Source organism: Triticum aestivum, chromosome 3B, assembly GCF_018294505.1.
Source record: "Triticum aestivum cultivar Chinese Spring chromosome 3B, IWGSC CS RefSeq v2.1, whole genome shotgun sequence".
NCBI classification, from domain to species: Eukaryota; Viridiplantae; Streptophyta; class Magnoliopsida; order Poales; family Poaceae; genus Triticum; species Triticum aestivum.
In genome coordinates, this window is record NC_057801.1 from 199,895,058 (window position 1) to 199,910,512 (window position 15,455).

Sequence of the window (15,455 nt, forward strand, 5' to 3'; positions counted from 1 at the left end):
GCTTTGAGCATCAATAAATAATTTTCAAGCATATACTGCAATTTAAACAAAATCAGAACCTTCTTTACCATTCACTTCTAAATGTAATCATCTTTTAATGTAGGTCTCGGTCTTGTAGTAGCCCACATTGTCCGCAAGCTACTGTAGTCGAAAGTAGTTTTACAATGGAGAAGTTACTACCAGAAATAAGTCTGTCCAAACACTATGTCAGGTACCTTGCAGATAAAAAAAAGTGGGAGATGCATCATATGAGTTCATAAGAGTACTTACAAATATTGACATTGACATTATCCAGAAACGTGCAGCCAAAGCTAATGAAAAGGTTCATATATATATATATATATATATATATATATATATATATATATATATATATATATATATATATATATATATATATATATATATATATTTGTATTTAGTGAAAACTGACTTGGCACTTGACATACAGTATGTGATGCTAGCTATATGAAATACCCAAAGAAAGACCAGACTTAATTCTTGCGGACCTTACTATATAAAATACCCAAAGAAAGACCAGACTTAACTGAGAATGAAATTTTAGAGAACGCTCACTTAAACATTCAAAGAAAAATTGTTAATATCATGGAAAAATACAGTGATTGGAACACATCTCGCAGAATATATCACACTAAATGTCTAAGCTATATATATAATTCCAACTGACATTGTGGATGGGATGCTAGAAGAAGAAAAACACATGGTAGAACAATTATCATTAAAACCAAGAGGTTAGCAATTAATTGGTGCAATCCTGTAACTTTGGGCCAAGAATGTTCATATTTCAGTCGATCTACTAAAGGGGTTTGATGGTATCTCGGTCTATGTCGTTAATTGACCATTTCGACCATTGATACAATTCACAATAGTAAACAATTCTCAGGAGCAAAAGGGTAAATGATTTTAGGGATCTTTCAAAAAGAAATTGCATCAGTAAAACTTAGGAAGGCATAATTGCATATCCAGGCCAAAGCTTCCATGCATGTTTTCCATCACATGTATGCAGCCATGTATGCCAAGCAAGGCTGGCCTCAGATGGGTGCCACAACTTGGGGTGTCTTTGGCTCGCTTGTGAAGGAGAGTAAGGGGAAGAGGCAAGGTTGTGCTGCTACACCTCATCGTTTGTCCGCTCGGTCTGCAATGCTCTCCAACGACAGGTTGGAGATGAAGTGGTTGCACGCGAAGTGAGCGGCATGGTGGCCCGCATTTCCATCGAGGAAAAAGCACAGGGGCGGGGCAGAGTGGAGGCGACACTGATTATACACCAAACTTTCACTCCCAATACTGCATGAAGCACCCTGCCTCGTCATGTTCTTCTGACTGAAGTTTGATGTAGCCCTGAATATATGTGCAACGGTGACACTGCACTTACTTTGCCAGCCCCTGCAATCAAATTTGTCAACCCATAGAGCATAGTCCATAAATACTCTGATTTTTCTCAAGGGGACTATAGGGGCCAAATAATTTCAAAATCGGGGAGAAAATCATAGATGAATATGTTGAGCAAAGCCGGCTGCCCCTGCTGTCTTGAAGCTCCTATACCACAAAACAAATATCAGTGCACTGCTTTGCTAATCTAGACCAAAACAAATCAAGGAAACTATCAATTTTTCCGATAAAGATTCTAATCGTGACATACTCATCCTAATCCGCCTCTGCCTGCAACAACCCACTTCCTCTGGCTGCGAACACTGACGCACATCTAGATGCACGCACCAACGCCACATTAGTCTAGCAACCCGATTGAGTCCCACCATCATACCATTTTTTGAATCATATGGAAGGAGAGTTACTCTCATGATGTATTCACGTGGGAGTTTACCTCAAGGATCTGTGACTGAAACCGGCTCGGACAAACACACAAACACGTTGTGTGCAATAAATAACTGAGAACATCCACAACCTACAACCAGCTAATTCTATCCCTATTGACAAGAAGCACCACATATGCAGTAATTTGACATCATGAAACTGTGCAAACTCGTGATCCTCAGCAGAAAATAAAAGTCATCCAGAGAAACTGGCCTGCGGTTTCCTCTGGTAGCATGGGGTGGGCACAGAAATCACGTGCGTCCGAAGTTGAGGTGGAGGAGCAGAGGGGGCGGCGAGTGCAACGACGACCGGATGGCCGTGTGGCTCTGGTCGAGCGGCGAGCGCGAGCCCTCCCAGGCAGCACACATCGAGGAGCTCGGGTGCGCAGAGGAAGGATGAGCTGAGGCAGAATGATGGTGCAGGGTGATGTGATCTCCGTCGTCGGTTGGCCGGGCCGACGACCGGCGACTGGTGTGTCACCGGATCGAGCGTCCCGCGGGTCGGGCGAGTCCTGGCGGCGCAGATCGGCCCGCCAGCGCCGCACCCTCCCATCCTCTGCCTCCCGCGAGGTCGCGACGAGGGGAGCCGTGAACGGCGAAGAAATCCGCGGGTGAGGAGGAGATGGGATTTGGACTGCGGGTTGATTTGTGTAAACTTCAAGGGCTCTTTTGCAAAAAAATACTCGGTAATAACTGCTTTATTAGTAGGTAAAGATTTAGTTTATTGAGAATCTCCCAAATAAGCCGAAGTGTCACTCGGGGAGCCCAAACAGCCTCATGGGTATTATCTTGGAGATACTACAAGACATGATGGTGACATGTCACAACATGAACGATGTTGTGGTCGCTCATCGCAACAAATGTTGAGCACACCTATCACAACACGAACGATGTGATCGCTCATTGCAATGTGGTCGGCAGTGCGATCACCCATTGCAAACACAAACAACATTTGGTTGCTCATTGCAACACATGGGATGTTGCAATGACCCATTGCAACATCCTCCCCTTCCCCACGACAGATGTCGCAGGGAGCCTCGCCGTCCGCAGAGCGCAGATCCACAGCCCGCCGTCGTCATCAGGGCACCTCATCATTGCAGCAGCAACCATCCACTTCACAGCACCCACCGCAAGGCCACAAGGAAGGTGCCTCCCTTTTTCTCACCCGCTTCGGGAGCCACGTTGGGCAGCGGACTAAGATCAGAAGGAGCGATGCATTGAGCCCACAGGGCATGGCAAGAATGCAAGGCAACTGATGAGCGTCGTGCAATCAGCCTCCAGATGTAGTACCTGTGAGCCGAAAAATGTGCCCACCCAATTGGATAAACACAGAAGGTATCTCAAGTTCTCAATTCGTAACCGACGGATTACTCGTCAAATAGCAAACAGGAACTAGAAACGGGATAATACAGTGAATTGCCAATGCTTCACTGAGTCAAAAAGTGTACCAGAAGGCACAACTAATGCTCTGCTAACAGTAGCCATCACAACTGCCTCTCACAATAGGAAAAAAGAAAAGGAAAACAGGATCCTGGGACGTTTCTCTCCTCCATGATCTCTACCATGCTCAGTCAAGCTGTACCTTGTCCAATTCAGCAATGGTTTCTTCAAACTGTAGGATATTGACAAAGGAAGTTTAGACTATGGTCTAGCAACGATGTGCTATCTATAAAAGGAAAAAGGGGGGGGGGGGGGGGGGGGGGGGGGGGGGGGGGGGGGGGTATCGTCAAGTGGAGCCTCAAGTACCTTTAAAATCTGTCTCAAAAAGTAGTCACCATGGCGCTTGGTCGACTTGGACTCCACGACATGAATAACATCCTGAATGATTGCAAATAGTTCATATGTAATTAGTCATACATTGCCAAAGTAGGCAACAGACTTGAAGTAAATTCCAGGATGGAGCTCCAATTATTTAGAGACTACAGCAGCTCAATGTGGTACCTCAATTAGCAATTGATATAGTGAAGATATTAACTTCTAAGATACAGCAGAAAGCACCAACTCATAATAAAGAAATCAACACAAACATAATAAGTGGATGCAAAAAACTTATCTTTGCCACAGAAAGGAGAATCGACATTACCTCATTAATGTAGAAATCAAAGTCTGCACTGGATACAATTTTCCCATTACTGTCAACTGCATGCATTTTGTGCTTGTACGTCATAAGGATAGACCTGTCCAAATGTTTGAAAATTTCTTATTCACACAGACCAATAAAAAAACAAAGACAAGTCAATGCTCACACAGACCTAAGTGTTGCCTCATCCATTTCCATATACTGGGCAAGTTTGGTGATAGTTATTGCTGAGTATAACTTTAGATAGCTCCGGATCCCAGAAAGCAGCTGTTGCTGCTTCACTTCATACAGGAACAGCTTCAATTGAAGCCGATAGGCGTCCTGTCACGTAACAAGAAAAATAATCAACAATTTATTCTGCATGTCTACTCTTTGATTTTTTTGGGGGGAAATCTACAGGTCAAGGAAATAGAAGTAATTCTCAAGGAATAAGAACCTCAAAACATATGCAGTACAGAACAAAAATGTTCAGAAGTACATCTGTTCACAAAAGTGATACTAGCTTCCATCTGAGCATTTGGAACCGACATGCTAGCAGCTTCACTGGTAAGAAAACTAGCCTCTTTATGCATCAACTTTACTTCATGGGCTCCTTTTAGCAACTGTCTTGTTCCTAATATACCTTTCTTGTATGTATGTTTATTACCCTTAATGAAAAGATGTGCTAATGATATTTGAACATACTCTAAAGAACATAGAAACTAAAAAAAATGCAAACTAAAGCACTGAAACCTTTGAGAAAATATGACAAGAAAAACCTCACCCTAGATGTTTTGACTACTACATGAGATTTATTGCTGAATAGGACAAGAAAAACCTAACCCTAGAATTGTAGGACTCTGAAATACGGATTTCCAACTACCAAAGAGTTGCTTCCTTTTCACTACTATTTTGTGATGAATAAAACAAGTAGGGTTACATGGTAGAATTTGCCTGTAGAAACTGAAAACAAATAGATCACCATTATGGTTGTCCACAAGAAACGTTACCTGGTTATAATTTGTAAGTGGCTGGTCCAGAACTGGAGGTGATGGCGTAATAAACTTGGGGCAGGCATACGAAAATAGCTCATCGTAGGCAGCATATGCTTCATCATCAAACCTCTGCATCTTTGTCATTTTGTCATTGTACTTTTCTTTCAGCTGGGCGCTAACATTTTCATCTATGAGTTTGTTCTGCGGACACAGAGATAGGCAAATTGCCAGCAGCGCATACATCTGCTCATTTTTCTTCAGAATCTGGTCATACTGAGGGGATTTCTGATGGTACTGCTTATACTTTATAATGTAAAGCAGAATTTTGTTGAATTCCTTGGTAGCATCGACATACCTAGGTTTACAAACGAATACAGTCTATTAGCTAAAAGAACTGACTCCCAGCTTTGGAAATTTCATGATGGCTGAATCAAAACAAATTTCACTTATTTGGATTTACATAAGAAAATCATGAGATCTTTGTTGGAGTTATATGACATAATACAATCTATTGGACAATTATAGTGATGCTAGCAAAGCATTTTATGCTGCTTATGTGTGTATGGAGCAGCAGAAAGTGAAGCTAAAAATGCATAAGGCCAGTGTGGTAATCCCCAAAAAAGGCGGATGCTTTTGTACCTGCGCATCATAAGGTTTGCAAATCCATAATGATAGATTGTCGAGATGTGACTCCCAATCACAATGGTGTAGACCCCCTGCTGGTTAAGGTTGATCGGTGCCAAGCACTTGAGGCCAGTGTGGTAATCACCAAGAAGGCAGTGTATCCTGAGAAGCCCAATCATGCTGTAGTAACCCAGGACCTTGAGCACATTGCTCCCACCCTGGTAGTCATACCCGTCGGTGGCGGTAAACGACTCCAGCCCCTCTTTCTCCCTCTCCAGAATCTGTGCGATCATGGACTTCTCAACGAGTGCTTGCAGGTAATTGAGAACCCCATAGACATTCCATGCCTGCAAAAGAACAGAATGAACAACTAGATTGTCCGCAGCACAATCGCCGGATAAACTGAATCTAGCAAAGCAAAATAAAATTGAAGCCTTTGATTTTTTACCTTGTCAAACTGCTTTAGCTGCTGGAGCTCGTCTTCCGTCTTGTTCTTGAGCTTGGCGCGGTACTGGCAGAAGCTCTGGAACTGGTAGACGAACTCGTCCACCATGTCCCACAGCCACTGGTTAGGCAGCTGCATGTTGACGACGCCGTGGAGGACGACGCTGAAGAGGTCGCAGTAGTTGTTCCAGGACTCGGAGCGGTGGCTGGCGGTGAGGGGGGAGAGGCGCGCGTAGGCGTGGCGGTACCAGAGCTCGCGGTAGAGGAGGAGGAAGACGTGGTCGCCGTCGCAGTAGGGCGCCACGGCCTCGGCCGACGGCCAGGGCGTGTCGCGGAAGAGGCGGTCGGAGAGGCGCTGGAAGCCGCCCTCGTACATCTGGTGGATCTCGTAGACGTTCTTGTCGCGGATGTGGCGGTACAGGTGCACCACGAAGGTCTTCACCGAGTCCGGGACGTAGTTGGGATCGTAGGCGTCGGCGGGGCCGCCGCCGTGCGGCTGCGGCGGCGCGAGGCCGTCCTCCCGGTCGTAGGCGGACGCCATGGTGTGGCGCTGGGGGGTTTGGTTAGGGTTTCCGGGTTGCGGCGGCGGCGTTGAGGGGGGTGGGAGGAGGCTTCAGAGGGGAGCGCTTTGTTGGTATGGCCTTCGTCTTTGTTTTGTTTGTGTTGATGGGTTTTTACGGGTTTTCATCGGTTGCATGGGCTTCAGGAGTTCTCGGAGCCGGCCCCTTTCGGCCCACTTGAAGCGAGATCCCAATATATATTTCTGCAGATCGCTGCAAAAAAAATCTTCTTTCTCGAAGGATTAGTGTTAGATTAGGAAATATGAAAATTAATGATAATTTTGTGGAAACACCACTCAAATACCCTTTGTAAAAGTGATAAAATATCGGGCCATCAACTACTCTGCCCTCTTTTACATTATATAAACCGGTGACACTTTAATCATTCTTAAAGTTGATCCTAACGTCGGAAAATATCTACGTACCATCCTTGATGATTACACCTGGGCAAAGGGCCTCTTGATCAATTTTTTTAAAAAAATCTATCTTTGTCCTGCTCAACATTGACCCTGACCAATCCACTGCCATGTCAGCTGATCTAGGCGCTGATATTGCGGCCTTTCCCAGAATCATGTTAGTCTCCCTCTCTCCCTGCACAAAATTCCTGTCATGGCCTTTCAACCGGTTATTGACAATTGCGACATTTGCCTCATGAGATGGTGTGCCCTTTTACTATCACGCGGTGGTCATCTCATCCTCCTCTCCGCCCTTCTCGATTGTTTCCCTGCCTACTTCATGATTTGATTCACACTTTCAAAAAACATTATCGAGGAAATAAACAAACATGGGTGGATTTTCTTCTAGTCAAATGATGATTATTCCTGCGCTCCAAAAATTGCCATGGAAGATTCGATACTTGACCACTATCCACTTCACTTAGATCTAGGTATAAAAATGCTTTTTCCTTGACAAGGTATTTTTCAAACACTTAAATGATCTTATAGTAATTTCCCAAGTGTCAATTGGAGATGGATTATCAAATTTCTTCTCATTAGACAGATGGTTTCTTCTTGAGCCCGTCTGCATTGCTTACACTGCCTCATTCACCCACCATACTAAACCACTGCCATTGTACATAATATTTTGGATGGGATAGATTTGGGCATGCGTAGCCGACAACCTTAATTGCTTTCGATGAGCTCGCTTCCTTGAGACTTTTGTTGCATGGTGTGTGCTATTTCTTGAGCTTGTGTTGGTTTTCCCCTTGAAGAGGAAAGGGTGATGCAGCAAAGTAGAGATAAGTATTTCCTTCAGTTTGAGAACCAAGATATCAATCCAGTAGGAGGTACAAGCAAGTCTCCAATCTATGCACCTGCACAAACAATCAAACACTTGCACCCAACGCGATAAAGGGGTTGCCAATCCCTTCACGGTCACTTGCAAGGATGAGATATGATAGAGATATATATAAAAGATAACTAAAACGTAAAACAAAGTAAAACCAAATAAATTGCAGCAAGTATTTTTGGGGTTTTTGGTTTATAGATCTGGAAATATATGATGGAAAATAGACCCGGGGGCCATAGGTTTCACTAGAGGCTTCTCTCTTAAAAGAAAACATACAGTGGGTGAACAAATTACTGTCGAGCAATTGATAAAAAAGCGCAAAGTTATGACGATATCCAAGGCAATGATTATGAATATAGGCATCACGTCCGTGTCAAGTAAGGGCATATTTCTCCCTAAGTGGTTTTGGTGATTGATGATAGTGCATTTGCGGACTAATCGTGTGCATTGAGCATTTCAGATATCTCATGTCTAGGCACAAGATGATTCGGTGCCCCTCGGAGCCTATCGAAGACTGATGTTCTCTACGTTTCTTTTCGGTGGATTTAAGTCGTAGGAAAGCCGTACTATTAAGAGGGGGTCCGCTTCGGAAAGGTTAGGGTGGAATCAACACGTACACATATGTTCCTTTGCACCACCTTTCCTTCGCTTCGATGGAGCACTGTTCGTTTATCCATGTCTCTGCGATATGAAGGCAACCAAATGCTAAAGCTTCTGTGGCATGCGGTTGTACTGATCAAGGGAGCGGTAGTACCGCAGGGGCTAGCGGGAGTACCGCTCCTGGTGAGCGGTAGTACCACTGCCTCCATCCCTGAAGAAGATACATGCAGAAGTAGGCGCGGATGTAATTTTTTACATCTGCCCTTATGCGGTAGTACCGCGATGGCTGTCCGATACTACCGTGCCGGACTTTTGCACAGTTCCAACCTCAGCGGAAGTTGTTACAAAAGTAATTTATTACTTCCATGCATTTCTAGTGCCAGTTGATACCTGCCTTACGGTAGTACCGTAGGGGCGCGCAGTAGTACCGCTCCGGCGGTTCTACCGCTCGTTGCCCTGTGCAACAGGCCCTCATCTGGTCACTACCACACAAGCGGTAGTACCGCACACTGCAGCGGTGGTACTGCAACCCTATGCGGTAGTACCGCGGCTGTGTGCGGTAGTACCACGTCGCGCGGGCTGAGAGAGGGGATAACGGTTGGATCTTTCCCCCCACTATATAAAGGGGGTCTTCTTCCCCAAGAAGACCGCCTCTTCCCTCCCCAAGCTCCATTGTTGCTCAAACCTTCATTTTCGCCCGATCTCTCTCCCTAGTGATAAACCACAAGTATAGGGGATCGCAACAGTTTTCGAGGGTAGAGTATTCAACCCAAATTTATTGATTCGACACAAGGGGAGCCAAAGAATATTCTCAAGTATTAGCAGTTGAGTTGTCAATTCAACCACACCTGGATAACTTAGTATCTGCAGCAAAGTATTTAGTAGCAAAGTAGTATGGAAGTAACGGTAATAGTAGCAAAAGTAACAGTAGTAGTTGTAAGGGCATATTTATCCCCAAAGATGTTTTGGTGATTGATGACAATGCTTTTGCTGACTAATCGTGTGCGTTAAGTTCTTTCAGAGATTCATCCATTGGCACGAGACGATTACCCCCCTCGGTGTTTTATTCAAGACGGTGTAGCTCCTTCGTTTCGTTGTTGGTGGACTAGTTTCGTAGGAGTCATCGTACTATCAAGAGGGGATCCGCTTTGGTAAGGCTAGGGTGGAATCAACACGTACACATCCATATCACACCCGACGTTTTCCTTCCGCTTCATTGGAGCTGCCCTTTCCTCCTGTGCCTGCCTGGTCCTGCCCCAGCGGTAGTACCGCGATCCTCAGCGGTAGTACCGCCGAAGCACTCAAGCGGTAGTACCGCTCCCCGAGCGGTAGTACCGCTTGTGGTCTTCGGCCGTAGTACCGCAGTGGTACCGGGCTACTACCGCCTCGACTCGAGACCGATGTTTTTCGTGTCGGGTTTTACGGTACTAAGTGCGGCAGTAGTGGCGGTAGTACCGCTCCAAGCGGTAGTACCGCTCCTACTCCCGCGGTAGCACCGCTCTGGGGCCAGGACCCTGACCTCCTCGTCAGCGCGGTAGTACCGCTGGGTGGGAGCGGTAGTACCGCTCTTCAGCGGTAGTACCGCCCTGCCCAAGCAGTAGTACCGCTCTGTGCGTGGGTGTTCAGTGGGGTAACGGTTGGATTGGTTCCCCCACTATATAAAGGTGTCTTTTTCCCCAAAGTTGATCTACCTCTTTCCCCCAAAGCTCCATTGTTGCTCCAAGCTCCATTTTCTCCTGATCTCTCTCCCTAGCCAATCAAACTTGTTTATTTGCTCGGGATTGGTTGAGAAGGCCCCAATCTACACTTCCACCAAGAGAAATTTGATTCCCTCTCTTATCCCTAGCAGATCTTGTTACTCTTGGGTGTTTGAGCACCCTAGACGGTTGAGGTCACCTCGAAGCCATACTCCATTGTGGTGAAGCTTCGTGGTATTGTTGGGAGCCTCCAATTGTTGTGGAGATAGCCCCAATCTTGTTTGTAAAGGTTCGGTCGCCGCCTTCAAGGGCACCAATAGTGGAATCACGGCATCTCGCATTGTGTGAGGGTGTGAGGAGATTACGGTGGCCCTAGTGGCTTCTTGGGGAGCATTGTGCCTCCACACCGCTCTAACGGAGATGTACTTCCCCTTAAAAGGAAGGAATTTGGTAACACATCCTTGTCTCCACCGGCTCCACTCTTGGTTATTTCGTGCCTTTACTCTTGCAAGCCTACTTGTGTTGTATCCCTTGCTTGCTTATGTGCGAGTTGTTTTTGCATCATATAGGTTGCTCACATAGTTGCACATCTAGTCAACCTATTTGTTGCAAAGTTTAAATTGGTAAAGAAAAGCTTAAAAATTGTTAGTTGCCTATTCACCCCCCTCTAGTCAACCATATCGATCCTTTCAATTGGTACCAGAGCCTCGTCTCTTTTTAAGGACTTTACCGTCCGAAGAGTATGGTTGACGTCGTAGATGATGTGGGAGAGCACTCCGGTGCGAATCCGATATCATCTACGGGAGATGGGGGTAACTCCATCTCACGTGAGGAATTCAATGTGGCGTTGGACACATTGAAAACCTCCATGACGACCGAGGTCAAGGACATGTTTAAGGATTTCTTAGAAGGGCTTAAACTTTCCACCGCGCCCGTGAAAGTGGGTGATCCCGCCAACACGGTGACGGATGCTAACCCCGAAAAGGGGGAAGCTACTAGTGAGAAAGCTCCTATGTCTAGTGGTAAAAATGGCACCGGCATCTTTGCCCATGTGGAACCTCCAATTTATGGAGGGCCGATTCCCTCTACTCATTTAAATCATGCCGGTCCTCCTCCTAAGTATGAGAAACATGAAGATTTTGATTCTTGGGTTTATCGCTTCAAGCGTCATTTAAAACATGTGAATACTAACCTTTGGAGAATCATTGAAGAAGGTTTCTATCCTCATGACCCAAGCAAATTCACCCCTCGAGAAGCCGTGGATAATCAATTCAATGAGAGTGCTCTCTTCATCATCCAAGATGCAATCCTTCCTGAAGATCTCCCTCATCTTCGACCTCATGCCATGGCTAAGGACGCATGGAAATGTGTTGTGTCTCTCTATCGAGGAAGTGCTAGCATTCAACGCTCCAACTATGAAGTGGTGCAAGATGAAGCCGATGAGTTTGCAATGAAAGAAGATGAAGAACCTCTTGAGCTCTTTCGAAGAGTGACCAAACTCGCGGTCTCACTCCGAGATCATGGAAGCAAGGACACGGATGACAATTGGATCAAGCGCAAATTCCTCAAGGCCATGATGCCCTACAACAAGACCATGTCCTCCGTCATTCGTCAAAGACCGGACTTCCACTCCATGACCTCAAGTGAAGTGTTGGATGAGTTTGTTGCAATGAGCATCTTGGAAAAGACCGCCGACAATGCGGTACTCCGTTCTCAAAGGGCAAAGAAGCCCAACCTTGCTTTGAAGGCCAAGGTTATTATGTAAGAAGAGGAAGAAGTGGAAGATGAGGAGAGCAACCCCGAACACACCAAATATGATTATCATGAGCACATGGCCCTTGCTTCAAGACAATTTTGGAGCAAGAAGAATACAAGACCCAACTTCAACAAGAACAACTCAAGCGGCGTCAAGGGCAAGCAATGAGTGAGAACTTGCTTCAACTGTGGCAATGTGAGCCATTTCGTTGTGGATTGTCCTTACGAGAAGCGGGAAGACAATGGTGGCAAGTTCATCCGAAAGGACAAGGCCAAGTCCTTCCCCAACAAGAACAACTTCGCCAAGAAGACTCCCACTCGTGGGTTGGTGGTCCAAGAAGAATACCAAGAGGATGACGACGATGATGAAAATGGAGAAGCGATGGCCATGGCATCCGTTGCCATTGCTACTCCTCCACGGGTGTCTCTCTTTGATTCACCCAACGAGAACATCACTGCCAAGTGCCTCATGGCTAAAGCTTCAAACAAGGTAACCCCCAACATCAAAACCACCATCATCACTAATCCCTCCTTGGAGGATTGCGTTGATGAACATGATGGGTCTATTGAGGAAGTGAATGAATTTGAGTCTTTTATGAGTAAGCTCAAGGGCAAGTCCAAGAAGCATTTTGTTGCTCTCTTGGAACAACTTGGTGAGGCCAATGACATGATCGAGGCTCACGAAGAAACCATCTCTAAGATGGAAGGTCATAGTCGTGACTATGCCGATGAGATATCGGATCTCTCTAATGCTCTTGAGGAAGAGTGTGTTCATCGTTTGACTTTTGAGGAGTCACACAACGATGACCATGCTAAGTTAAAGAAAGATCTTGATCATGCTCTTGTCGTGTCTCGTGTGCTAACTTCCGAGAAGGCTAAACTTGGGGTTGATCATGCTAGACTCAAAGAGGAGTTTGAGATACTTGACAAGGCCCACAAGGTCTTGAAGGGTGCTCACGCTAACCTCAAGGAGTCTCATGCTCAACTCCAAGTTAAGCTAACCAAGGAAAAGGCCACCTTCCCTCATATGGTATTAATTGATAATGCATGTGCTACTAACCCATGTTGTGAGCATGTGCATCTTGTGGAGGAGAATGCCAGATTGAAGGATCAACTTGAGAAAGGCCTTGTGACATGCATTCAAGGTGAGAAGAACCTCAACGACCTTTTGAGCAATCAAAAGGAAGTTGTGGCCAAGGAAGGAATTGGGTTTGCACCCAAGTCCAAGAGCAAGAAGAAGAAGAACGACAAGACCAAACGTCCTCCTCCTCTCAAGCAAACCTTTGTGAAAGAGGGAGAGGGTGCTCCTAAGGAGAAGAAGGAAAAAGTGAAGGGAGTTGACGTCCAAAAGGGCAAAAGCATTTCCTCCAACAAAGCCGGCGACTTTAACCCGTCATATGTGTTGTGTCGTGCGAGTGATGGACATGTTTATGCTAAATTTGTTGGTTCTCCTTATGAGTACATTGAGTGGTCTATTTGGGTTCCTAAGACCCTTGTTACTAACATCAAAGGACCCATTACTAAATGGGTACCTAAAACCAAGCATTGATCTCTTGTAGGTGTTTGCTTCCGGTGGGGGGTCATGGTTGCTTGATAGTGGAGCAACAAATCATATGACCGGAAGCAAGGACTTGGTGGTGGACGTGCAAAAGATTCCATCTATGCCCACCAATGTTGAGTGGGGTGATGTCTCACATTCTAAGGTATTGGGTCTTGGCAAGGTTGTCATTTCTCATGATCTAACGATCAAGAAAGTCATGTTTGTTGAGTCCCTTGCATACAATTTGCTTTCCGTTCGTCAACTTGCACTCATGGGTTTTGCTACTTTCTTTGACATTGATATCGTGGCCCTCTTGTGGAGCAAGACTCTTAAAGTAGCCTTTGTTGGGCATGTCGAGAACGGTCTCTATGTGATTAACTTTTCGGAGTGACCCACTAAGACCGCGACATGCCTAATGGCTAAAGTTGACGTGGGATGGCTTTGGCATCGCCGTTTGGCCCACGTCAATATGAGATCTTTGCAAAGTCTTCTCAAGGGGGACCATGTCCGTGGACTAAAAAATGTTAGTTTTGCCAAAGATCGTGCTTGTAGTGCTTGTATTGAAGGAAAGCTTCATGAGAAGGCTCACCCTCCCTCGACCATCATCTACTCAAAGAGACCCTTGGAGCTCCTTCACATGGATCTCTTTGGGCCTCCATCTTTTGATAGTCTTGGAGGAAGAAAGTATTGCTTGGTGATTGTGGATGATTATTCAAGATACACTTGGGTATACTTCTTCAAGAGGAAGAGTGAGACTCAACAAACCGTCATCGACTTTGCAAATGAAGCTCAACGTCAACATAATGCAAAGATCTTGACAATCAGAAGTGACAACGGCACCGAGTTCAAGAACTACACCTTGGATGAGTTTCTTAGTGATGAGGGGATCAAGCACCAATATGCTGCTCCATATACCCCTCAACAAAATGGTGTGGCGGAGAGGAAGAACCGGATGTTGATGGATGCGGCTAGGACCATGATGGCGGAGTTCAAGTCTCCATACAACTTTTGGGCCGAAGCCATCAACACCGCATGTCATGCATCCAATCGGCTCTATCTCCGCAAAGGCTTGAACAAGACTCCTTATGAGATACTCACCGGCAACAAGCCCAACCTCAAGTACTTCCGGGTGTTCGGTTGTAAGTGTTTCATTCTCAAGAAAGGTGTTTGCTTGTCTAAATTTGAGGCTAGAGCTCATGAGGGCATATTTGTTGGTTATGCTACAAACTCTCATGCTTACCGTGTTCTCAACAAGTCCACCGGACTCATTGAGGAGACGTGTAACGTGGAGTTTGACGAAAATAACGGCTCCCAAGTGGAGCAAAGTGGTACTTGTGATGTAGATGATAAAATTCCTCCCCAATCCATAAGAAGAATGGGTATTGGTCATATTCTACCCATCGAGGAACCCCTTGTGGCCGAAGGAGAAGGACAATGCTCCACTCAAGTGGAGCCATCACCTCCCCAAGACCCACACGCTTCCGAAGAACAAAGTGAAGGCCCTCAACCTCGTGAACAAGACCAAGGGCAAGATCAACCTCAAGATGGTGGTGAACCTCTAAATGATGCCCAAGGTCAAGTTCTCCCCCTCGAGCAAGTTCAAGATCATGAGCAAGCTCAAGATCAAGAACAAGCTCAAGACGACGCTCAAGATGATCAAGTTAACCCTCCTCCTTCCACACCCGAGGAGGAATTAGAGCGTTGTGTCACGAAGATTGCTTCCAAGCTCACCACCCAATGCCATCTCATGGAAAATGTGGTTGGAAGCCTAAGAAAGGGGGTAAGCACTGTATACAATTAGCAAACTATTGTGAACATCACGCGTTTGTCTCTTGTGTTGAACCCCAAAAGGTCTATGAGGCGCTCGAAGACTCGGATTGGCTCAATGCCATGCATGAAGAACTCAACAACTTCGAGTACAACAAGGTGTGGAGATTGGTGCCAAGGCCATCGGGGGACCACAACGTCATTGGAACCAAGTGGATCTTCAAGAACAAGCAAGATGCTCATGGGAACATCGTTCGCAACAAGGCAAGATTGGTAGCACAAGGCTACTCCCAAG

General features: G+C 45.8%; 1 protein-coding gene across 1 annotated transcript; it reads right to left on the reverse strand.

Annotated features, from left to right (window-relative positions):
- Window positions 1–3,168: 3,168 nt before the first annotated feature.
- On the reverse strand, window positions 3,169–6,598 carry LOC123069353 (eukaryotic translation initiation factor 3 subunit L). The gene is made up of 7 exons (XM_044492187.1): window positions 5,959–6,598; window positions 5,526–5,857; window positions 4,902–5,241; window positions 4,085–4,233; window positions 3,916–4,009; window positions 3,579–3,650; window positions 3,169–3,444 (listed from the first exon to the last, which is right to left on the reverse strand). Exons 1-7 carry the CDS (start codon window positions 6,493–6,495, stop codon window positions 3,400–3,402), a joined length of 1,569 nt encoding a protein of 522 aa, XP_044348122.1. The 5' UTR covers window positions 6,496–6,598; the 3' UTR covers window positions 3,169–3,399.
- Between the last annotated feature and the right edge of the window lie 8,857 nt (window positions 6,599–15,455).